General features: G+C 39.6%; 1 protein-coding gene across 11 annotated transcripts in view; it reads left to right on the top strand.

Moving 5' to 3' along the window:
- EFCAB6 (EF-hand calcium binding domain 6) overlaps nucleotides 1-26,415 on the top strand; it is a 357,426-nt gene that overhangs the window by 293,680 nt on the left and 37,331 nt on the right. For all 11 annotated transcript variants that reach the window (XM_077169111.1, XM_077169107.1, XM_077169109.1 and 8 more), the window contains 2 exons: nucleotides 6,493-6,688; nucleotides 8,912-9,103. In XM_077169111.1, coding sequence (XP_077025226.1) covers nucleotides 6,493-6,688; nucleotides 8,912-9,103 — 388 coding nt within the window. The remainder of the gene's footprint in view (nucleotides 1-6,492; nucleotides 6,689-8,911; nucleotides 9,104-26,415) is intronic.

Raw genomic sequence — 26,415 nt, 5'->3', positions numbered from 1 at the left:
TCAAGTCAGTATAGGTAGCTTGTTTGTTTGTGTAGGAATTTGTCCATTTCATCTAAGTTGTCTAATTTGTTGGCATATATTTATTCACAGTATTCTCTTATTTTCTTTAATTTCTTCATGATCTGTGGTAACGACTCCCCACCCCTCACCCTCATTTCTGATTTTGTTTATTTTCATCCACTCTCTTTTTATCTTTGTTGGTCTAGCTAGGAATCCATCAATTCTATTGATATTCATAAAGAGCCGACTTTTGGTTTGTTTTATTCTCTCCATTTCTTAAATTTTTGCTTTAATCTTTGTTATTTCTCTTCTTTTATTTGCTTTGGGGTTAGTTTGCTGTTCTTTAAATTCTCCAGGTGAGAAGTTAAGTCCTCAACTTTTGCTCATTCTTGTTTTATAATATAGGCTTTTAGTGCAACAAATTTTCCTCTCCACACTGCCTTTGCCACATCCCATAAGTTTTGATATGTTGTGTTGTCATTATCGTTCGCCTCCAGATATTTACTGATTTCTCTAACAATTTCTTCTTCTTTTTTTTAATAAGCAATTTCTTCTTTGACCCACTGATTACTTAGAAGTGTGTTGTTTGATCTCCATGTATTTGTGAAAGCACTGGTTCTTTGGTGATTATTAATTTCCAGCTTCATTCCGTCGTGGTCAGAGGAAGAGCTTTGGATAATTTCAATCTTATTAAATTTATAAAGACTCAGTTTATGTCTCAGCAAATGATCTATCCTGAAAAATGTTCTGTGTGTGCTAGAGAATTATATCCTGGTTTTCTGGGGTGTAACGACCTATATATATCTATTAGGTCTAATTCGTTTATCCCATTGTTTGGATTCTCTATTTCTTTGTTGATCCTCTGTCTGGTTGTTCTATCTATAGAGGAGAGTGGTGCATTGAAATCTACCACTATTATTGTTGAAACGTCTATGCTCCCTTCAGTTTTGCCAGTGTTTGCCTCACGTACTTTGGAGTCCCTTGATCAGGGCATAAACATTTATGATTGTTTATAGCACCCCCTCTCTTCTTTCTTTCTTTTTTCTCAATTTTTAGAGGTTTCTGCAGAGTTTGCAATATATTAACTATTCTAAGTCTATTTTCAGATAATACAGTATCACTTAGCAGGTAGCACAGGTACCTTAAGTGAGTATTCCCAATTCTTCCCTCCCTTACCTTATGAGACTATTGCCATTTGTTGCATTTATCCATATGCTATAGCCACCCAATATGTTGTTACTATTACTACTTTGAACAAATACCTACTAGATCAATTGAAAATAAGAAAAATAAAATATTTTATCTTACTTTCATTTATTCATTCTCTGTTCTTCTTTTTATTATATGGATCCAATTTTCTGACCTTTATCATTTTCCTTCTCTCTTCCTTTTAAACATTTCTTGCAAAGCGGATCTCCCACTCTGATGAATTCCCTCAGCCTTTGTGTGTCTGAGAAAGTCTTCAGTTTCACTGGGCATAGAATTCTGAATTTGTGATGTTTTTCTTTCAAGACTTTAAATATTTCACGCCACTTTTTTCTTGCTTGCAGGGTTTCTGGAGTGAGATCTACTATAATTCCTATACTTGGTCCTCTACAAATAGGGTGTTTTTCCCCTTCTGGCTTCTTTCAAGATTTTCTCTTTGTCTTTGGTTTTCTGCAGTTTGAATGTGATGTGTCTAGGTATTGATTTTTTTTTTTTTTGTAATTATCCTGCTTGGTGTTCTCTGTGCTTCCAAGATCTGAGGTTTTGTGTCTGTCATTAGTTTTGGAAAATATTTGGCCATTGTTACTTCAAGTATTTTTTCTGTTCCTTTCTTCTCCTTCTAATATTACAATTATGCATATGTTACACTTTTTGAAATAGTCCCACGGTTCTCAGATATTCTATTCTTCTCTCCCACCGCTACCCCATTCTTTTTCTCTTATTTCAGTTTGGGAAGTTTCTTTTGATGTATCTTCAAGCTCACTGTTTTATTTTTTGGCTGTGCCCTGATAACCCTATCAAAGACATTCTCCATTTCTATTAGTGCTTTTTACTTTAAGTATTTTTATTTTCATTCATTTCTTAAAATTTCCATCTCTGCTTATATTACCCATCTATTTTTGCATGCTATCTACTTTTTCCGTTAGAGCCCTTAACATATAATCACAGTCATTTTAAATTTCCTTTCAGATAATTTCAAAACCTCTGTCATATCTGTCTGGTTCTGATGCTTGTGTTGTCTCTTCAGATTACATACATATTTTTCATTTTAGCATGCCTTATAATTTTTTGTTGAAATCTGGACATGAAGTGTTGGGTAATAGGAACTGAGGGAAATCTGCCTTTAGTGTGAGGCTTATGCTATTCTGGCAGGGAGTTGGGCTATGTTTAACATTTTCTGTAGGTGGAGGTGCCAAAGACTTTCTTTTCCTTCAGCATCCTTGTTTTTGTCTCTCTCATTGTCTTTGAGTTTCCTAAAGAGCTTCTTCTTGAATGTTCTATGTCTTACAGCATATTTTTAGCTGTACTCTATAATCATTATACTGGAACCTTCTTGATATGGTAGTAAGGTGTGGGGAGAAGTAACATCCTATAATCTTCTTATCAAACCTCAGTTTTTTAGAGGGTTTGAGTCCCTGTGCTGTGAACTTCAGAAATATTCATTGGCCCCTTTTTTCCTTCAGGATGGTTAGAAGGGCCTGAAGTTGGCTAATTGCCCTTCCTCCTGGTGGGATAAGGCTCTGGTAAGGGCTCTCCGTTTGGGAAGTAGGCCTTTGTGATGGAGAACACTCTGGGAACATTTCATAAGGATTACGCTTGCCTTCCCACCTGCCACAGCCAAGAAGGAATCTTTCTTGGAACTTCACTCTGAGAACCTGGTGGGTTTCCTGGAGGCCAATCCCATGAAAGTGTGGGGAACCCCCTAAGATTGGACTCCTAGGAGTTTCTCAGTCTTAGCCTCCAGCGACTCATCAGAATGGCCACTTGAGTATTCCAACCAGCTCCAGCTGCTTCTGCTGCAGGTAGGCAGAGCTTGGCTGTCATTCTCTGAGGTCCCATCTCTCCAGGTTTCCTAGGGTGGTGTTTTGTCTGTAACTTCAATGCTCTGATAGGTCTAAGAAGAGCCATTGGTTTTCAATTTGGTCAACTTTTTTCTTGTCATAAGGACAGAAGGGGTAACTTCCAAGGTCTTACATGCTGGAGCACCCCTCCATCTTCTTTCACTTTTCTGCTAGCTTCCTCCATGTCCCATCTTTTGTCAGCTACATTTCAGTTTTCACTTTCAAAAAGGTAATTAAATTTACCTTCTGTTTTTCAGCCACAGCCAGGTCTTCCATGCTTATTTCATAGGTTGATTCTAAAACTTGAAAATCATTATACATCATTTCATTATTATGACTGTAAATATTGTTCAGTGTCTAGGTAATGAATGAAACAGCTTTTCTTCTTGGTACCACTATCCCTCAGCCATTGACCCTAAGATCAAAATAGATTCTCTTTTGATTCTATCAATTGCTAGAAATCACACCACATTTTAAATTTGTCTTGCATTTATATTATGACCTTACTGGATAGTTTTGTTGTTTATTTTATTTGTTTCTTATTTAATTTCCTTTATTTTCCTTTATCGGATAAAAATGAATCTGGACTTAGGTAAAGAGAGACTTCAATTAAAAAGAGTGTTAGGATGGGGGAAAGAGATTATTGAGAGAGAAAACTCTGACAATAAGCTCTGTGAGCCTCGCAAAGGTCAGGCAGAAAAGGGCTTTTCTTTTATAGGGAGAAATAAACAAGACTATAAAGGAACTGGATATGAGAGAGTGCAATGAGAAGGTAGTGTGATCACACAGTTTGAGCAAGCAATGTCTTTCCTGTGGTCAGCCGCTTCTCGGGAGGGGTGGTGAAGAGGCGTTCCACATCCTGGTGCTGGCTCTGGCATAGGGCAGGTCAAAGTTTGGGGCAGAGAGGTTGGATAAGGAGAGAAGCTTAATTAAAGTTTGGTCTTGTAAAGTTAGCAGGTCCTTTGTCAGTGTTGGTCAATGGGTGCAAACAGTTCAGTCAATCATTTATGAGGCAAAGAATTTAGGAATTTGGAAGTTCTCTGTCTGCCTTGTCACAGGTAAACTAGGGTGGCATCCAGCAATTGTATCTAATTCCCAAGGGAAAGGGTGATAAGCCATTACCTAGAGCACACAAGGTGGGGAGATATCTTTAGCTGTTTTCTAGGAGGACAGGGCATGGATTAGGTGCTGTGTTGTTAACCCTCATGTTTCCCCAGCCTGCAGCCCTACTTTCTGTTCTCTCAAGGTTCCACCTGGTGCTCTGCACCCTAGAGCCTGCCCTCATTCTCCTGGGGCCAGTTTGCCGCCCAGGTGCATCCTGAGCCACCCCCACTGTTCTCCTGGGGTGCATACCCTGTTTTCTTGAGCCCACATCTCATTTCTTGATTTCCATTCTTATTTCGCAGGAGTACTTCCTGAAGTAATTCATAAGATAAGATGAGTGGGAAATAAATATTCTGAGCCCCTGTTTGTCTGAAAAATGCTTTATTCTCTCTCACACAGATTGCTAGCTTGACTGAATAGAAAATCCTAGGGAGAAAATCATTTTCCCTTAAAATTTTGAAGAACTCTTCCTGTTGTGTTTGAGCTGTGAGAAGCCCAATGCTTGTGTGCATATACACACATGTATATGTGTATGGAGAGGAAGGGAGGACCATTTCCTCCTCAAATGCTTACATGTTCTCTTCTCTATTAAACAAGCTCTCCTCTCACTCAATTTATTTCCAACCAAACAAAAACTCATGCACATTCAATGAATAAATCATAGAAAAATAGCACCAGATAAATAACTAACTAAATGATTATAAGAGAGTCTTATTAAAACATAGTTAGGCCTGATACTTTTATCAACAACAACAAAAGGACTGTGGAATTTCTGTAGTCCACCTTTCAATGAGGGTGATCAACTTTTTTTAACAAATTGAAACCTTAATAAAGATCCATTACTTGGTTGCTTGTTTCTTCTCAAAGACCTCTTGATGATAAACATCTCTGTTATTTGTAATTATGCGTAGATTATTCTTCTCTAGATCCAAAATAGACTTTTCTCAATAATACTGAGGAGATTAGCATATGCATTTGATTTTATTACTAAATTTTAATACCAAGTTGGCAATTTATCCTTCTGATGAAATAGTGTTGATTATTCTTTCCCTCCATGTCTCCAGCCTATTAGCCAACTCGAGCTGGGACTGTGCAAGGCTGCTCTGCAGCTGTGGGTTGGAAAAGCACAGCTCTTGGCTCGTTTTCTTTAGAAACAGATATCTGAGTCACTGGAAACTTCTCCATCCGGCTTACCAACTTTTCAAGCTGTTCTGCTTTGACACTTCCTTTCAGTGCCGCTAAAAGGAAGTTTAGGTGTTAAAGCCTCAGTAATCTCCAGAGAGAGAATTCAAGGGACAAAAATGTGAACTTCAAACACAGTTAAACTTAATTTTGAATTACTTGACATGTCTGATAAGTATGTTCTATGTTCTCATGAAACTTCTGAGTTTTTTTGTTTTTTGTTTTTTTTTCACATGGGCAGGCACCGGGAATCGAACCTGGGTTCTTGGGCATGGCAGGGAAACTTTTGAGTTTTATCTTACAATACATTCTTTTAGAATTGAAAGATTTTTTTTTTTCTGTATCAGAGTCCAAGGCAGGAAGGAATCTCCATTTCTTTGTGATTGACCATCTTGCATTATATCCTCAGATGGAATTTTTATTTGAGAAAATACTACTTAGGTTTTTTAAAAATATTTTTGGACACTTTCAGCCTGACAGCTTCCAACCATTCTTCCAAAAGAATTTAACACAACTTTCACTTGGTTCTGATTATCCTGTTCACTGTCTTTGACGTAGTCCCTTTCCTTTCAAATTCCACTGCCCTTTCTAGAGTCCAGACCTTCATTAGCTAAGGTCTCAAAGACCACAGGGTCTTCCTGACTAGGCTCCTTGCTTTCCCCCACAAAACAACACATACCCCGCCCCCCATATTCTGCAGTCTTACATCCAAGCCATCTTTGATGCCACTGCCAGATTTATCTTCCCACACTGCTATGCAAATGTTACTTCCCAGCTGAAGCACTTTCATCCATCCCAGGTATAGGACTATTCCCTAGCCAGGCCTCCCCTTAGCACCTTCGGCTCCCAGGAGCCATGAGCCCTCTTGTCCAGCCAGTCCCAGATCTTCTGATCAGCACAGACAGTGGCCCCTCCAGGCATCAGTGACCTCCGCACCCACCCCTCTCACAGTCCTTGCCTTGTTGCCTTTGCAGTACTTGAGTATGCCTGTCTAATATCACAAGTGATTTGTGTGTGGATACCTACAGGGCAGAGAACAGTATCTTAACCTTATTCATAGTCCCTACACTGCTTGTATATAGCAACTGTTAATTCAATGAGTAAGTGATAGTGTGTTTTACTTATAGATTCTTTTCTTTCTTCTGGGGCATGACCCAAGTTGGGGAATCAGCCAGCATGATAATCAGGTCAATTACCTTGGCTTCTTGAGAGCAGTGGATGACAGCAAACCTCTAAGACCTCAGTCAAACAAACAAGAAGAGAGCCAACCCATCAATTTTGCAACCCTAAATCCAGAGGAGGTCGTCAAAAACATCCAGGAGGTTGTTGCCTCCTCCCAACCAGCTTTGTTGAAGGTACGACAGACCAAAAAGCACTTTTATTATGAAAACTGAGGTTCTGGTACTCATCTCAATTCATGTCAAATACCTCCAAACCCCTCCCCCCATGGCCCCTCCCTCCTCCCTCCATTCTCCTTGGGGCATCTGAACCTGGATGTCCAATTCAGAGTGTTCATTTGGACCAATATATGTCCACTTTTGCTCTATAAGAAGCCACTATGATTCCACCCAGATCATGTCCTCTAAATTAGAAGTGCTTAGTGTTTATCAAGTGCTGGGTCTGGGCTTGGGAAAGGGGTTTGAACAGAGGGTGCAAGGTGGAAGACACCAGATGAAAGCTGTGTGGGACATCCATGCCCTTTCAGTGTAGTTCAGCATTGCTGAGCTGAAATCTGGCCCTAGCATTGCTGGATCTTCCCCCTTTACATAAGAAGCTGTGAAATCTCCTGATTTCTAAAGGTTAGCACACATTTCAGATTTTTTTTTAAATGCTGTCCAGGTCAAACAAACCCATTTTCAGGATGACTTTTCTTCCTGGTAACCTAAAGTGACAGTGCTTAACAGCTATCAAGAGGTTTGCCACCTCAGACTTCAGGAGGAACCGTGATTCTCACCTTGGAGAAACTCTTCTTAAGTGATGAGGAACTGCTGGAGATTTTAGGCAAGAGAGTAAGATTATCTGGCCGAGAGTTGGTAGATGGATTGGAAAGGGAATGAGCACATGGAGTCATGTGGAGGGGAAGAAACAATGTGATTATGTCTAAGGATCACCTTCAGAGAGGATACCGAAAATATTCATACATTTCTGTGTATCCCTGGAGATACGTCTCAAATGCATCTTGTTTCTGAAAGCTATACCTTGCGTTTATATAGAATTGTATAGATCTCTAGCCTTTTCACATGTGATTCTTCCACTGCCAGTAGGTTGGCAGGTTAGGTTTGCACAGAGATGCAACACTGACCCACGGAAGCTCAGGTCCCGTGGCCAGGGAGTGCTGGACCCAAGATCACCCCTTAGGCCTGCTGGCATGGCATGAATGCTCTTTGCACCACACCACGGTGCTGTCCAGTGCCTTGTGATACGAAACACTCAGCCACCTCGGTTCACTTTATGATTATTCTCCTAACATGTTTTGAGATCTGCTACATGCCAGGTACTGGGAAGGTGCATCTGAGACACCCTTAGAAAAACTTAGGCAACCCTTTGAGTCATTAAGTCCATCTTTTTATAGCAAAGAAGGTCAGGGTTTATGGCAACAGAGTCCTGATTCAAAGACTAATTCCTGACTGCATAGCCAGGATTTTTCCCATTATTCACTGCTTCCTCATACAACAACAGGCTAAATAAAAATTTGAAGTTATATAATATTTTAGGATTAATTTGTCTACACGTATATCACCAACCCCATGGGTAAATGGGGTGTACCTAATTAGCCCTGAATGAGAATTAATCCCAGGGGAATCTGGTTGGGGGTTGGCAAGTACATTAAATTCTTACTTAAAAAAAAAAATCTTAATCTACCACTTGATACAGATTTCCTAGTGCAATAAAAATGAATTATTTTGTTTCAACAGATGGAAAAAATGTGCATTCTTATTTTAGCACATTTTTGCACTTTTTCCGTTTGACTGCTATTGCGGGATTTGTGCTGTCTGGCTGTTCCCACCCCATCCCAACCCCCCAGGCAGGGAAGCAAGGTCTTCCCATAAAGCGAGGCCACGCAGGGTCTGGTCAAGGATCAACAAAGGCAGCAGCCTTGGCATAAGAGCCACGGGGGAGGTCTCCTGTCTTGAGACTCGGCCCCTCTTGGTGTGGTCACTCCAGAGTCAGGCTTCGGCTGCCACCTGTTAGAAATACTTTGTGCTTAAAGGACCCAGAATTGAATGGCTTGGAGGTCTTGGGCAAGTCCTTACCCCTGGGAGCCTCTCCTTTGTCAACTGGGGCCAGGAGCAGGTGTGAGGTCCACCATACAGAAGGGGCTCATGGGCTCGTGGGCAGGAGTCCCCTTTGCTGTTCCTCCTCCTCGGGTCCACACGTGGAAAGCTCCCCATGACACAAAGCTCTGTGCTTGCCTGCGTGTCCTCCATGTCTTAGCCCCTCAATAATAGCATGCTTATTTAGGAATTTAGAATTTACAGAACGCATTCACAAACTCGATTTCATCTGCATTCAGTAGAATTGATACTAATGACATTTTTTAAATAATCACTTGACAGTGGCATTTGCAATTTTTCTAGGCATTTTCTGCATTGGATAAAGAGGACACTGGGTTTATAAAGGCTACGGAATTTGGACAAGTTCTTAAAGATTTCTGTTACAAACTAACAGATAACCAGTATCATTATTTTTTGAGAAAACTAAGAATTCATCTGACTCTCTATATAAATTGGAAATATTTCCTCCAGAACTTCAGCGATTTCCTTGAGGAGGTAAGGCTATCTACAGCACATAAGCATCTCTTCTTGAAAATGGACTAAAACTATATTTTTTTGCTAAATGGATAGTTGATTAAAACCACGTCAGATAAGCTGACAATCCCCTCATGTAATTAAAATAATTCTAAATGAGAAATTGGTGTAATTCTACATAGAGTTTTAGAAAAGTAAATTGGTATCCTTTACTTCAATGAAAAGTTATTGTTTTATTTTAATTTCAAACAAGTTTGGGGGGTTGTTTTTGTCTGGCTGGTTTTGGGTTCTAAGGAGTCTCATAGACCAGAAGTGAGGCCTACTATGTGCCAGGCCCTGAGCCATGTATTGGGGTGTGATCAGCACAAAGCCTGGACCGGAGGTAAATGTGGAGAGGGTGGGCTCTAACAGAGCCATGTTCAGCAGAAGAGAGTCCCTGAGGCAGTCAAGGAAGACTTCCTGGAGGAGGCCAGTAGCTGACCACAGGACTCTGGCTCCTTCCCAAGACCGTCTCTTTGACCACAGAACTTGTTTATTCCTAGGTTATTTCTAGATCTAAATGCAAAGGGACCAATATCACTATCAACTGTTACAGTCTAATTTCCCCCAACACCTCTTTCTCGGTGCTGTTCTGAGTGAGAGAGGACACCTAGAGTCCTGGGCTCTGCCTTTACAGAAGGGCAGAGAAAATAAGCACATGAACAATCCAAACATAGTGCAACAGCTTAATCACAACAGACTTGTCCTGGAATATATTGAACTCATCCCTGCTAGCCAGGCACTTGGGTCATTCACTTGTATGCTCTGTATGTGTGTGTGCGTGTGTGTGTTTAGCAATGTAATACTATAATAGATACCTAAGTTCATATATCTTTGATCATTAATAGAGGGTAAATTCTTCTTAGAAATGAAGTTAGTGGAGCCAGTGGCATTTTTAAGGTTTTGAGATAAATCTTGAAAATAACAACGTCACACACTGTATTGTGCCTTTTGTGGGCACCATTCTTAGTCCTTTATATATATTAACTCATCCAACCCTTTGGATATCTTTATGAGGTACATGTTATTATTATTCCCACTTTACAGAGAGGCACACTGAGGCCCAGAGAGGTTAAGTCACTTGCCGAAAGTCACTCAGCTGGTTTGTGAACCAGGAGGTCTGGCCCCTGTGCACTGGGCTAAGCGTTCTCACCTGGGGACTGTGAGGTTTTCCATCTTACCGTTATGACAGTCATACCTAAACAATATATACTATTATATAAGTGTGTTGCATGTTTTAGGACTTGACGTTAATGGTGTTGTATTGATTGTTGTCCTCTGCATTTTTTTTCTCAATATTATGCTTTGAAGATTTATAGATTGGCATTAGTTCATTCACTTAAGTTGCTATAAAATTAGTCAGTTGAGCAGATAGATTCCATTGAATGAACATCCCACAGTTCAATTACCATCCCCCGATAATGACCATTTAGGCTGTTTTCAATTTCAGTGAACCTTCTCTATACAGTGCCTTGAGCACTCGCTCGAGGGTTAGTCTGCAGGAATTGCTGGACTGGAGGGTGGACGCATATCAAGCTCCCCCAGACACCACCAAGGAGTTCTGCAGGGTGCATGTGCCAGTGCACACCCCCACTAGAGGTGCCTGTGAGCTCCTGCACGCCTGTCCCCGCCAACCCCTGGTACTATCAGGCATTTCAGTATCTGTGAGGTCGGACCCTTTGTATATTATCTACCATCCAGGTTTTGATGTTTGCAAACTGCATGAAAGGATTTCAGTCCTGCATTAGTTATTTGAGTTTCAAGTATCTTCTCCTGGCCTGTGACTGGTCTTTTCACTTTGCTTACGGTGACCCTTACTATTTTTACTGATTATAATTTTTCTGGTTTTAAAACAAATAAGATTCGTTGTGGAAACTTTGGAAAACACAGCAATAAAACAGAAACAGCAATCTAAGCCCATGATGATGGTGTGATCCAGGCCCTCCACGTGCACCATCCCATTTATTCGTTTCCCCCATGAGAAAGGTGACAGTTTTCACTTCACAGATGCAGCAGGCAGGCTCCAGGAGGCAGGGAACTGCCAAGCCTCCACTACGAAGACAGGCAACGGGGCGGGTTCAGCTTTCGAGCAGGGGTTCTTCCTCTGTGCCACACCACCTTGAAGACCTTTTCTTCTATTTTTAATGCATTTTTAACATATTGGATATAACCTTGTAAATATAACCACATACTTGCTTATTATCATTTAACATTAAATTGGACCGTGTCATTTAAAGGTCTTCCAAACATCAGTTAAAATGTCTAACATTCTATTTTCTCCCTTTTAAACTCTTAGATATTTTTTTCTAGCTTCTGCCACTCTAGTTCACTCTGCAGCGAACATTTGTATGTAAATCTAAACCCACATTGTTGACTCTTTCCTTAAAAGAGCATCCAAGCAACAAAAATGCGGCTAAAGGATAGGAATACTTTTATTGCTCTTAAAAACAGCCCCTTATAGTTTGTGTTTTGTTTAACTACTCTCTTCTTTTGGGTTGACTCACAGAAGTCATCAGTTTTAAAGCCAAAATGATTGAATATTGACAATTTCAAATGGCTGAAGCTAATATTTATAGAAGTCGTACATGTCCATAATATTTAATATGGAGTGTACTGAACAGTTTGAAGAAGATAATTAAAATCACCCCTAGGGAGCCCAATGTTAATATTGTGTTTATTTATTTCTCACCTTTTTTTCTACATAAATATCCTTTGGGGAGGGGTCAAAGAACAGATTGTATATGCTGTTGAGTTTGGGGGTGGTTGGGGATTTTCCGGGCTCTTTTACAAGTCTCTTTTTTAAAAACACATTTTTTGTTTGTATCAAAGTAATATATGCCCATTAGAAATAAAATCCAATTATTGCTGGAGATTTAAAAACAGAGATCACTTGACTCACCTTTCTTCAACCCCTCTTCCTGCTCCCCGGAAGCAGTCACTTGGGGACTGGTGAGGGTCAGAGGGTGGGGGGCAGAAGTCTCTGAATGGCCCACCCAGACCCACAGCTGGGAGCTCTGCCCCCCACCTCTGCACTCGTGCCCCGCCCCCCACTTGTACTGTGCTGTCTCTTCGGCTGTATACCTTCTTATCTCTAAGTAAAATGCTTATCCCTCCAGTACCTAAGGAATCATTCTTAGGCATTATTCCTGACTTGCTGATATGATAGATGAGGACTGGGCATTTTTATTCCAGTTTCTGTGGCTTCTCCCTGGGGTTCCCCTGCATGTCCTCTTCTGTAAACTGTCATTTCGTTTACTAGGAAACCGTGGGCATTTCCCAGGTTAGTAATTTTTCTCGGAGGCACCGTTCCACTGATGTGTACTGTTCCTTGATATGGATTTGCTCACTCGTTCCATCTGCAAACGTTTGTTTTGGGCCTACTGCAGACCAGACTGGAGCGAGGTGCTGGGTTTAGCAGTCAACAGACGGTGCTGGCCCTGCCTCCTGGGAGTTTTCAGTCCGGTGAGAGGAGATAGATGAGGAATGAGTCAATAGATGATGTAGCAGTTATGCTGGAGGAAAAGGCGGGCCGGGAAGGCGCGGGTGCTGGGGGTCAGGAGGGAGGGGAGACACAGGACCCAGCCATGCAAAGCCGGGCAGCAGCCTGCCCCCTGGTTTGAGCAGCAGAGAGCAGCTGCTGTGGCTGCCGCAGGCAGCGCCGAGTAGGGTGCAGGAGGAACGTCACCTGGGGTACACTCAGCCATGATTGAGTAACGCGGGGCCGGGTGGAACGCTACCCGACTCACGTGTGCGGAGGAGCCCTGTGGCTGCTGGACGGGAAGGAGCCTGGGGACCGCAAGCCAAAGCCGGAGCCGGTGGGGAGGCCAGCACTTGGGCTGAGGAGCAGCAGCTCAGCTCCCGATCCCCTGGGAGAAGGGTGGCACCTACATGCCCCGGGAGAGGTGAGCACTGGGAATGACTCCCGGCCCTGAGCATGGGAGGAAAAGAGGCCAGAAGTCCCCTGATTTCCCCTCCCCTGCTGCTGGCCCTTTAGGTGCTTTCCAGTTTCTGAGGGCCCCAAATAGCCCCAGGGCTCTTACGTATGTGCGGCCACAGGTAGCCCTCTCACCTGCTCTGGGCCCATGGCTCCACGCTTGAGCGCAGAGGGGCCCTTTGCCCTGGCTGTCCCGAGGGGCCGTGACCTTCACACCCACACCCTTAGGACCTGGCTGCTGACTTGAATTGCCCGGCTGCAGGCGCAAGCATTTCTAAACCTTTCCATATCGCCAAGTCGCTTCCCCTTCTATCAGGGCTGCCTGTTTTCCTTCTCAAAGAGGTGCCTTAGCTTCTAGGGCACTTTGCTAAACATTCTTGTGAGAGGTTTTAGGATTAATTAGAAAATGAGTGATGATGAAAAACGTGCTGAGACAGGAGTGGCCATGGTGGGCTGGAGGAGACTGGTGAGGGTAGGGAGCAGAGGTCTCTGGGCAGCCTAGCCAGACCCACAGCTGGGAGCGCAGTCCCCCACCTCTGCACTGGTGCCCGCCCTCCCCTTGTGCTGTGCAGCATATGCTCTTTGCATTAAATTGTATCAGCCCCCTGAGTTGGCATAGAGGGATACCAGAAGGCCTTCCTATAAAGCAAGTACTTGAGCAGAAGTAAAACAAAAGAAGAGTAAACATTTCCCAGGAGGACAAGTGAAAGCACAGCAGGAGGAAAGCACGCAGGTGTGAGACCAGGTGTGGAGGCCACACCAGCAATTCAGGTTCACAACCCTAACAGGGGACACAAGGTTTTCTTTTGTCCTAATTATCTACCCTTGGCAGTGGGAGTGGGAGCTGGTGGCAGGGCCCAGCCAGGAGGCCCCGCATCCTGAGCTTCAGAGTTAAGGTCACTTTTCCTGGTCAAAAGTAGCATGGTTGGTGGATTCTGAGCCAGGAAGCAGGTCTGCTCCCCCAAGGGCAGCTGGAATGGTCACGAGTTGAGAAAGCCCGAGGCTCTGTGCAGGGCGCAGACTTCTGAAGCTTCACCCTGGATTCTTTTTAATAGATGGGAAAGGAAGTAACAAATACTAGTAGTAGTCAATGTATCATCATCAAACTCATTAAATATGATACCAATCTTCCTTTTCCTCCAGGGAATGCACAGGAGGCAAGCAATTAAAAGGAGATTACCAAAATGTAATTAAGACAGTCTCTACCTCTCCTCACAAAGGAAGTTCTCCATGAATAATCCCTAGCCAAATAGAATCCGTTCTTAAAAAAGAAAAAGCGATTGGTTAGAACATTTTTTAAGGCCTTGCGTCGATTGAAAGTACAGAGACGAGCGGTGACATTTTTACACCTATTCATAATCCATTTCTTATATTGGGAGCAGCGCTAAATCTGTCCGCAAGAACTTGTATTGATCTTGTTTCATATGCCTGTCACACATTACATGTGAAAATGATCTGAGCTCTTTTCAGCACAGATGCCATGTGATTTCCAGATCCTTAGTGCGTGGCTCTGCCATGGCATCATCCATGGTTCCTTCTGCTGCTTGTTAAGCACCAAGAAAGTCAGGGTGTGGTGAGGACAACAGGCCAGTGCACATTGTCCCCCACACACACACCTCCAGCTTGCGCTGGCCTTTTTTGCACTCACAGGAGCTTGAGATCCCATCCAGTGGGCACAGAACCTCGTGAGCTGATTGGAAGGAGGTGACTGCAGGAAGTGACTTCACTTGGGAGTTAGGACCTTGTCTCATGCCACGTGGACTCCATCAGACATGGATTCAAGAAAACGCAACCTAGATGGCATAAAAGAGGAACAAGGTATTAGAACTGAAGTGCTACTCAGTGGCTTGGTTAAAAAGCAAAAAGAAGAAAAGAACAAGGACTGAGGGACAGCACCAGTGCCTTTTGTATGCAGTTCCCACCAACTCGATGAAAAAATCATCTGAATTTCTGTCCTCAGCAATTATCTTTTTCACTTTTGAAAAGACATTTTACATTCAAACTGCTATGTGCAAAAGATAGAGTATCGCTTTGTGTCTAGGAAAAAAACCTTCCCGTTTAACATTTCTAAGTCTTAAAGTGCAATTTCAGTGTCTTCTGTGGATATAAAAATATCGCTCAGAGCATAAATAGAATTTTTAAAGACATAGTAGAAACCCATATAAAATTTTTCTACTTTATTACCAGGGAAATAATGGAATTTTTAACAAAACACATCCTTATTCAACACAGAGTAATTATTTTGTCACACTCTAGCAAGCAGAGAGCCAATGAGATCTTACTTTGTGTTTATAATACATAATCTTTTACAGTCATTCAGTTATATGTAAAATAACTTAAAGGTGGTTTTTTCTCCAGGAGAATTTAAGATTATAGTTTTCAACTGAAGAAAGGACCATAAAGCACATCAAAATGTTTGTAATCTTTTATGAACATCATATTTATATTAGTTGCCAACCAGGTTGCTTTTATTTATCTTTGTTTTTATTGTTAATATCATGGTGTCCATTTATTTTTAATGAATGTGATAAAGAGTAAGGAAGTTTCCTTTTCAGGAAAGGGCTCTAAGATTCTTTGCTATAATTTAAGTAAATTTTTAAGATTATATCATTACTGTTATTTACTCTTGCTCTCAATGGCAAGAAAGGCTAAGTCCCCTTGATACTATTTCAGTGATTTTAAGTGTTTGCCTTAAATTCACTCATTTTCCCCTAGCTAACCAAGTGTTTACTACCTGCTGTCCTGTAGGCTGTTGAAGTGGCAGGTTGTAGTGGGGGAGTCAGGCTGACTTAGACCCTGGAGGCGACCTTGGGTTACAGGCTGGGGTAGGGGTGGGGAAGAGGGGAGGCTTCTGGGTCCCTCATGTCTAGGTGTCTAAATTAAGGTAAAAGGAGTATCATTAACCACGGCCCCAAGTATCCCACCTGGCAAGTGCTGGCACACATCCCGTGGGCCCAGCAGAAAATGGGCAGACATGCTGCCTCCACATCTCTTTAGCTCGTCGGGTTTGGTGAGCCTGCTGGCAGGGAGCCCCGGCACCTCGGCATAGGCAGGTGGCTGCTTCCTCTAAGCATCAGAACCTGCACTGGCCCCAGTGCTGTCCCAGTATTTGCATGAATTAGATGGTCCATTTATAGCCAACCTGAGTGAGAGTAGCAACAGTACAAAAGTAGCATCATCACAGAACATTAGCAGGCCCTGTGAAAGTTGTTTCTCATTTAGCATCATGTGTAGATATTCCTTATTTCATTATTTATTTATTAAGCATACCATACAAACACCAACATTCTTACCATATGATCATTCTATTCTTGATATACAATCAATAACTCACAATATCATCACATAGTTGTATATTCATCATCATGATCATTTCTTAGAACATTTGCATCAATTCCAAAAAAGAAATAAAAAGAAAACAGAAAAAAATTCATACATACCATACCCCTTACCCCTCCCTTTCATTGATCACTAGCATTTCAATCTACTAAATTTATTTTAACATTTATTCCCCTTATTATTTATTTTTAATCCATATGTTTTCCTCGTCTGTTGATAAGGTAGATAAAAGGAGCATCAGACTCAATGTTTTCACAATCACAGTCACATTGCAAAAGCGATATCATTATACAATCATCTTCAAGAAACATGGCTATTGGAACACAGCTCTACAGTTTCAGGCAGTTCCCTCCAGCCTCTCCATTACACCTTAACTAAAAAGGTGATAACTATTTAATTCATGAGAATAACCTCCAGGGTAACTCTGGAATCTCTCAGCTGTTGACACTTTATTTTGTCTCATTTCGCTCTTCCCCCTTTTGGTCGAGAAGGTTTTCTCAATTCCTTGGTGCTGAGTCCCAGCTCATTCTAGGATTTTTGTCCATACCCCTGGGAGTCATGTATCATGTAGAGAGGGGGAGGGCAGTGAGTTTGCTTGTCATGTTGGTTGAGAGAGAGAGGCCACATCTGAGCAACAAAAGAGTTTCTCTTGGGGGTGACTCTTAGGCCTAATTTTAAGTAGGCTTAGCTTATCCTTTGCAGAGTTAAATTTCATATGTACAAACCCCAAGATTGAGGGCTCAGCCTATCGCTTTGGTTGTCCCCTCTGCTTCTGAGAATATCAAGAATTCTGTACTTGAGGAAGTTGAATTTTCCCCCTTTCTCACCATTCCCTCAAGGGGACTTTGCAAATACTTTTTTATTCACTGCTCAGATCACTCTGGGATTTATCAGGGCATCACTCTGGACAAACCTACAAAATCTCATGTCCTACTCAAGGTTCCATGTACTGTGGTGTTCATTTAAGCTGTCCACATAAATTGTATTAGGAAATGCACTAGTCAAAATATAGATTTTGCACCAAATAAACATTTTTTGCTTTAGTCTCACACATAAGTTAAAGTTTTAAAATATTAATTACCATCTATTTTCAACACCCTTCAGTATTGACATTCCTTTGTTCTTCCTCATGCAAAACCATTTTAAATTTGTACATTTAGTCACTATCTTTATACACTCTAGGCATTCCTAAATTATACCACCTCAGTCTTTATCCTCTATCTTTCCTTCTGATTTCATTTGTGCCCCAGGCCTCCTTCCTCTATCATTCTCACATTCAGCTTCATTCAGTGTTCTAACATTATTGTGTTACAGTTAGGTAGTATTGTGCTATCCATTCATGAATTTTTACAATCAGTCCTTTTGTACAATCTGTATCCCTTCAGCTCCAATTACCCAATATCTACCCTATTTCTATATCCTGATGGTTTCTGTTACCAACTGAAATTCTCCAAGTTCATTCACTAATGTAAGTTCATGTTAGTGAGACCATACAGTATTTGTCCTTTTGTTTCTGACTAATCTCACTCAGCATAATGTCCTTAAGGTCCATCCATGTTGTTACATACTTCATAACTTTATTCTGTCTTACAGCTGCATAATATTCTATTGTATGTATATACCACAGCTTGTTTAGCCACTCATCTGTTAATGGACATCTGGGCTATTTCCATCTCTTCGCAATTCTAAATAATGCTACTATAAACATTGATATGCAAATGTATGTTTGTGTCCTTGCCCTCATGTCCTCTGAGTAGATATCTAGCAATGGTATTGCCGGATCATATGGCAATTCTATACTTAGCTTCCTGAGGAACTGTCAAACTTCCTTCCACAGCAGTTGTACCATTTGACATTCCCACCAACAGTGGATAAGTATGCCTCCTTCTCCACATTCTCTCCAGCGCTCATCATTTTCTGCTTTATTGATAATGGCCATTTTGGTGGGTATGAGATAATATGTCATTGTGGTTTTGATTTGCATTTCTCTACTAGCCAGGGAAGTTGAGCATCTTTTCATGTGCCCTTTGGCCATTTGTATTTCCTCTTCTGAGAAGTGTCTGTTCATGTCTTTTGCCCATTTTGTAATTGGATTCTCTGTCTTTTTGTTATTGAGTTGAACAGTCTCTTTATATATTCTGGATACTAGACCTTTATCTGATATATCGTTTCCAAATACTGTCTCCCATTGTGTAAGCTATCTTTTTACTTTCTTGACAAAGTTCTTTGATGCACAAAAGTATTTAATTTTGAGGAGTTCCCATTTATTTATTTCTTCAATGCTCATGCTTCGGGTGTAAGGTCTAGGAAACCACTTCTATTATAAGATTTATAAGATATTTCCCTACATTTTCTTCTAAAAGTGTTATGGTCTTAGATCTAATGTTTAGGTCTTTGATGCATTTTGAGTTAATTTTTGTATAGCGTGTGAGATATGAATCCTCTTTAATTCTTTTGCATGTGCATATCCAGTTCTCTAGGCACCATTTATTGAAGAGACTGTTCTGTCCCAGGTGAATTGCCTTGACTACCTTATCAAAGATCAATTATCCATAAATAAGAGGGTCTATATCTAAACACTGTATTCAATTCCATCAGTCAGTATATCTATCTTTATGCCAGTACCATGCTATTTTGACCACCGTAGCTTCATAATATGCCTTAAAGTCTGGTATCATGAGACCTCCCACTTCATTTTTCTTTCTCAGTATATTTTTAGCTATTCAGGGCACCCTTCCCTTCCAGATAAATTTGGTTATTGGTTTTTCTATTTCTGAGAAGTAAGTTGTTGGGATTTTAATTGGTATTGCATTGAATCTGTAAATCAATTTAAGTAGAATTGACAACTATATTTAGTCTTCCAATCCATGAACACAGTATGCCCTTCCATTTGTTTAGGTCTTCTGTGATTTCTTTTAACAATTTCTTGTAGTTTTCTTTTATAGGTCTTTTGTTTCTTTAGTTAAATTTATTCCTAAATATTTTATTCTTTTGGTTGCAATTGTAAATGGAATTTTTTCTTGATTCCCCCTCAGATTGTTCATTACTAGTATGTAGAAACACTACAGATTTTTGAGTGTTGATTTTGTAACCTGCCACTTTGCTGTACTCATTTATTAGCTCTAGAAGTTTTGCTGTGGATTTTTCAAGGTTTTTTACATATAGTATCATACTATCTGCAAACAGTTTTATTTCTTCCTTTCCAATTTTGATGCCTTGTATTTCTTTTTCTTGTCTAATTGCTCTGGCTAGAACTTCCAGCACAATGTTGAATAAAAGTCGTGATAGTGGACATCCTTGTTTTGTTCCTGATCTTAGGGGGAAAGTTCTCAGTTTTTCCCCATTGAGGATGATGTTAGCTGTGGGTTTTCATATATTCCCTTTATCATGTTGAGAAAGTTCCCTTCTATTCTTATCCTTTGAAGTGTTTTTAACAAAAAAGGATGTTGAATTTTGTCATATGCCTTTTCTGCATCAATTGAGATGATCATGTGTTTTGTTTTTTTTTTATTAACGGAAAGAAAAAAAAAAGAAATTAACACAACATTTAGAAATCATACCGTTCTACATATGCACTCAGTAATTCTTAACATCATCACATAGATGCATGATCATTGTTTCTTAGTACATTTGCATCGGTTTAGAGGAACTAGCAACACAACAGAAAAAGATATAAAATGTTAATATAAAGAAAAGAAATAAAAGTAGTAATAATAGTAAAAAACAACAACAACAAACAAACCAACAAGCAAACAAAAACAAAAAAAAACCCTATAGCTCAGATGCAGCTTCATTCAGTGTTTTAACATGATTACTTTACGATTAGGTATTATTGTGCTGTCCATTTTTGAGTTTTTGTATCTAGTCCTGTTGCACAATCTGTATCCCTTCAGCTTCAATTACCCATTGTCTTACCCTGTTTCTAACTCCTGCTGAACTCTGTTACCAATGACATATTTCAAGTTTATTCTCGAATGTCCGTTCACATCAGTGGGACCATACAGTATTTGTCCTTTAGTTTTTCGCTGGATTCACTCAGCATAATATTCTCTAGGTCCATCCATGTTATTACATGGTTCATAAGTTTATCTTGTCTTAAAGCTGCATAATATTCCATCGTATGTATATACCACAGTTTGTTTAGCCACTCTTCTGTTGATGGAGATTTTGGCTGTTTCCATCTCTTTGCAATTGTAAATAACGCTGCTATAAACATTGGTGTGCAAATGTCCATTTGTGTCTTTGCCCTTAAGTCCTTTGAGTAGATACCTAGCAATGGTATTGCTGGGTTGTATGGCAATTCTATATTCAGCTTTTTGAGGAACCGCCAAACTGCCTTCCACAGTGGTTGCACCCTTTGACATTCCCACCAACAGTGGATAAGTGTGCCTCTTTCTCCGCATCCTCTCCAGCACTTGTCATTTTCTGTTTTGTTGATAATGGCCATTCTGGTGGGTGTGAGATGATATCTCATTGTGGTTTTGATTTGCATTTCTCTAATGGCCAGGGACATTGAGCATCTCTTCATGTGCCTCTTGGCCATCCGTATTTCTTCTTCTGGTAGGTGTCTGTTCAAGTCTTTTTCCCATTTTGTAATTGGGTTGGCTGTCTTTTTGTTGTTGAGTTGAACAATCTCTTTATAAATTCTGGATACTAGACCTTTATCTGATATGTCGTTTCCAAATATTGTCTCCCATTGTGTAGGCTGTCTTTCTACTTTCTTGATGAAGTTCTTTGATGCACAAAAGTGTTTAATTTTGAGGAGCTCCCATTTATTTATTTATTTCTTCAGTGCTCTTGCTTTAGATTTAAGGTCCATAAAACCGCCTCCAGTTGTAAGATTCTTAAGATATCTCCCTACATTTTCCTCTAACTGTTTTATGGTCTTAGACCTAATGTTTAGATCTTTGATCCATTTTGAGTTAATTTTTGTATAAGGTGTGAGATACGGGTCTTCTTTCATTCTTTTGCATATGGATATCCAGTTCTCTAGGCACCATTTATTGAAGAGACTGTTCTGTCCCAGGTGAGTTGGCTTGACTGCCTTATCAAAGATCAAATGTCCATAGATGAGAGGGTCTATATCTGAGCACTCTATTCGATTCCATTGGTCGATATATCTATCTTTATGCCAATACCATGCTGTTTTGACCACTGTGGCTTCATAATATGCCTTAAAGTCCGGCATCACTAGACCTCCAGCTTCGTTTTTTTTCCTCAAGATGTTTTTAGCAATTCGGGGCACCCTGCCCTTCCAGATAAATTTGCTTATTGGTTTTTCTAATTCTGAAAAATAAGTTGTTGGGATTTTGATTGGTATTGCATTGAACCTGTAGATGAGTTTAGGTAGGATTGACATCTTAATTATATTTAGTCTTCCAATCCATGAACACGGTATGCCCTTCCATCTATTTAGGTCTTCTGTGATTTCTTTTAGCAGTTTTTTGTAGTTTTCTTTATATAGGTTTTTTGTCTCTTTGGTTAAATTTATTCCTAGGTATTTTATTCTTTTAGTTGCGATTGTAAATGGGATTCGTTTCTTGATTTCCGCCTCAGCTTGTTCATTACTAGTGTATAGAAAAGCTACAGATTTTTGAATGTTGATCTTGTAGCCTGCTACTTTGCTGTACTCATTTATTAGCTCTAGTAATTTTGTTGTGGATTTTTCTGGGTTTTCTACGTATAGTATCATATCGTCTGCAAACAGTGATAGTTTTACTTCTTCCTTTCCAATTTTGATGCCTTGTATTTCTTTTTCTTGCCTAGTTGCTCTGGCTAGAACTTCCAACACAATGTTGAATAATAGTGGTGATAATGGACATCCTTGTCTTGTTCCTGATCTTAGGGGGAAAGTTTTCAATTTTTCCCCATTGAGGATGATATTAGCTGTGGGTTTTTCATATATTCCCTCTATCATTTTAAGGAAGTTCCCTTGTATTCCTATCTTTTGAAGTGTTTTCAGCAGGAAAGGATGTTGAATCTTGTCAAATGCCTTCTCTGCATCAATTGAGATGATCATGTGGTTTTTCTGCTTTGATTTGTTGATATGGTGTATTACATTAATTGATTTTCCTATGGTGAACCATCCTTGCATACCTGGGATGAATCTTACTTGGTCATGGTGTATAATTCTTTTAATATGCTGCTGGATTCAATTTGCAAGTATTTTGTTGAGGATTTTTGCATCTATATTCATTAGAGAGATTGCTTTGCAGTTTTCTTGTAATATCTTTGTCTGGCTTTAGTATGAGGGTGCTGTTGGCTTCATAGAATGAGTTAGGTAGCCTTCCCTCCTCTTCAATTTTTTTAAGAGTTTGAGCAGGATTGGTACTAATTCTTTCTTGAATGTTTGGTAGAATTCACATGTGAAGCCATCTGGTCCTGGACTTTTCCTTTTGGAGAACCTCTTAATGACTGATTCAGTTTCTTTACTTGTGATTGGTTTGTTGAGGTCATTTATTTCTTCTCGAGTCAATGTTGTTTGTTCATGCCTTTCTGGGAAGTTGTCCATTTCATCTACATTGTCTAGTTTATTAGCGTAAAGTTGTTCATAGTATCCTCTCATTACCTCCTTTATTTCTGTGGGGTCAGTGGTTATGTCTCCCATTTCTGATTTTATTTATTTGTATCCTTTCTCTTCTTCTTTTTGTCAACCTCACTAAGGGTCCATCCATCGTATTGATTTTCTCATAGAACCAACTTCTGGTTTTGTTGATTTTCTCAATTGTTTTCATGTTCTCAATTTCATTTATTTTTGCTCGGATCTTCATTATTTCTTTCCTTTTGCTTGCTTTGGGATTAGTTTGCTGTTCTTTTTCTAGTTCTTCCAAGTGAACAGTTAATTCCTCAATTTTTGTTCTTTCTTCTTTTTTGATATAGTCATTTAGGGCAATAGATTTCCCTCTATGCACTGCCTTTGCTGCATCCCACAAATTTTGATATGTTGTGTTTTCGTTTTCATTTGCCTCGAGATATTTACTGATTTGTCTTGTAATTTCTTCCTTGACCCACTGTTTGTTTAAGAATGTGTTGTTGGCCTCCATATATTTGTGAATTTTCTGGTATTATTGATTTCCAACTTCATTCCTTTATGATCTGAGAAAGTGTTTTGTGTGATTTCAATCTTTTTAAATTTATTGAGACTTGCTTTGTGACCCAGCATATGGTCTATCCTCAAGAATGATCCATGAGCACTTGAGAAAAAGGTGTATCCTGCTATTGTGGGGTGTAATGTTCTATATATGTCTGTTAAGTCTAGCTCATTTATTATATTATTCAAATTCTCTGTTTCTTTATTGATCCTCTGTCTAGATGTTCTGTTCATTGATGAAAATGGGGAATTGAAGTCTCCAACTATTATGGTAGATGTGTCTATTTCTCTTTCCAGTGTTTGCAGTGTTTGCCTCATGTATTTTGGAGCATTCTGGCTCGGTGCATAAATATTTATGATTGTTATGTCTTCTTAATGAATCACTCCTTTTATTAATACATAGTGTCCTTCTTTGTTTCTTTTAGCCGTTTTACATTTGAAGTCTAATTTGTTGGATATTAGTATAGCTATTCCTGATCTTTTTTATTGTTATTTGCATGAAATAACTTTTTGCAACCTTTCACTTTCAACCTTTGTTTATCCTTGGGTCTAAGATGCACTTCCTGTAGACAGTATATAAATGGGTCCTGTTTTTTAATCCATTCTGCCAGTCTGTGTCTTTTGATTGGGGAGTTTAATCCATTAACATTTAGTGTTATTATTGTATAGGCAGTACTTTCTTCTACCATTTTGCCTTTTGATGTCATATCTAATTTTTCTTCTTTTTACCTTTACTGATAGTCTTCATTTCTACACTCTTCTCCACACCTCTCTCTCCTGTCTTTTCCTATCTGTCTCTAGTGCTTCCTTTAGTGTTTCTTACAGAGCTGGTCTCTTGGTCACAAATTCTCTCAGTGATTTTTTTTGTCTGAAAATATTTTAATTTCCCCCTCATTTTTGAAGGACAATTTTGCTGGATTAGAATTCTTGGTTGGCAGTTTTTCTCTTTTAGTAACTTAAATATATCATCACACTGTCTTCTCACCTCCGAGGTTTCTGCTGAGAAATCTACTCATAGTCTTATTGGGCTTCCCTTGTATGTGATGGATTGCTTTTTTCTTGCTGCTTTCAAGATTCTCTCTTTCTCCTTGACATCTGACATTCTGATTAGTACGTGTCCTGGAATATGTCTATTTGGATCTGTTCTGTTTGGGGTATGCTGCACTTCTTGGATCTGTAATTTTTTTTTTTTAATTTTTTTATTAATCAAAAAAAAGAAAAGAAATTAACACAACATTTAGAAATCATTCCATTCTACACATGCACTCAGTAATTCTTAGTATCATCACATAGATGTATGATCATCATTTCTTAGTACATTTGCATCGATTTAGGAAAAGAACTAGCAAAACAGCAGAAAAAGATATAGAATGTTAATATAGAGAAGAGAATTAAAATAATAATACTAATAATATATATATATATAAAAAGGAAAAAGAAAAAAACAAAAACAAAAGATACAAACACACAAACAAACAAACAAAAAACCATATTTCAGGTGCAGCTTCATTCAGTGTTCCAACCTAGTTACATTACACTTAGGTATTATTGTGCTGTCCATTTTTGAGTTTTTGTATCTAGTCCTGTTGCACAGTCTGTATCCCTTCAGCTCCAATTACCCATTATCTTACCCTGTTTCTAACTCCTGCTGGTCTCTGTTACCAATGATATAGTCCAAGCTGATTCTCGAATGTCGGTTCACATCAGTGGGACCATACAGTATTTGTCCTTTAGTTTTTGGCTAGACTCACTCAGCATAATGTTCTCTAGGTCCATCTATGTTATTACTTGCTTCATAAGTTTAGTCTGTCTTAAAGCTGCATAATATTCCATCGTAGGTATACGCCACAGTTTGTTTAGCCACTCGTCTGTTGATGGGCATTTTGGCTGTTTCCATCTCTTTGAAGTTGTAGATAATGCTGCTATAAACACTGGTGTGCAAATGTCCGTCTGTGTCTTTGCCCTTAAGTCCTTTGAGTAGATACCTAGCAGTGGTATTGCTGGGTCGTAATCCATTCTGTCATTCTATGTCTTTTGATTGGGAAATTCAGTCCATTAACTTTTAGTGTTATTACTGTTTGGATAATATTTTCCTCTACCATTTTGGCTTTTGTATTATATATATCATATCTGATTTTCCTTCTTTCTACACTTTACTCCATACCTCTCTCTTCTGTCTTTTCGTATCTGACTCTAGTGCTCCCTTTAGTATTTCTTGCAGAGCTGGTCTCTTGGTCACAAATTCTCTCAGTGACTTTTTGTCTATAAATGTTTTAATTTCTCCTTCATTTTTGAAGGACAATTTTGCTGGATATAGGAGTCTTGGTTGGCAGTTTTTCTCTTTTAGTGATTTAAATATATCATCCCACTGTCTTCTAGCTTCCATGGTTTCTGCTGAGAAATCTACACATAGTCTTATTGGGTTTCCCTTGTATGTGACAGATTGTTTTTCTCTTGCTGCTTTCAAGATCCTCTCTTTCTCTTTGACCTCTGACATTCTAACTAGTAAATGTCTTGGAGAACGCCTATTTGGGTCTATTCTCTTTGGGGTGCGCTGCACTTCTTGGATCTGTATATTTAGGTCTTTCATAAGAGTTGGGAAATTTTCAGTGATAATTTCTTCCATTAGTTTTTCTCCTCCTTTTCCCTTCTCTTCTCCTTCTGGGACACCCACAACACGTATATTTGTGCGCTTCATATTGTCATTCAGTTCCCTGATTCCCTGTTCAAGTTTTTCCATTCTTTTCCCTATAGTTTCTGTTTCTTTTTGGAATTCAGTTGTTCCATCCTCCAGTTCACTAATTGTAGCTTCTGTCTCTTTAGATCTACCATTGTAGGTATCCATTGTTTTTTCCATTTTTTCTTCTTTGTCCTTCACTCCCACAAGTTCTGTGATTTGTTTTTTCAGATTTTCTATTTCTTCTTTTTGTT

This window comes from Tamandua tetradactyla, chromosome 7 (genome assembly GCF_023851605.1).
Source record: "Tamandua tetradactyla isolate mTamTet1 chromosome 7, mTamTet1.pri, whole genome shotgun sequence".
NCBI classification, from domain to species: domain Eukaryota; kingdom Metazoa; phylum Chordata; class Mammalia; order Pilosa; family Myrmecophagidae; genus Tamandua; species Tamandua tetradactyla.
Note: the sequence above shows the minus strand (reverse complement) of the source record. Positions and strands in the feature narration are given on the sequence as shown.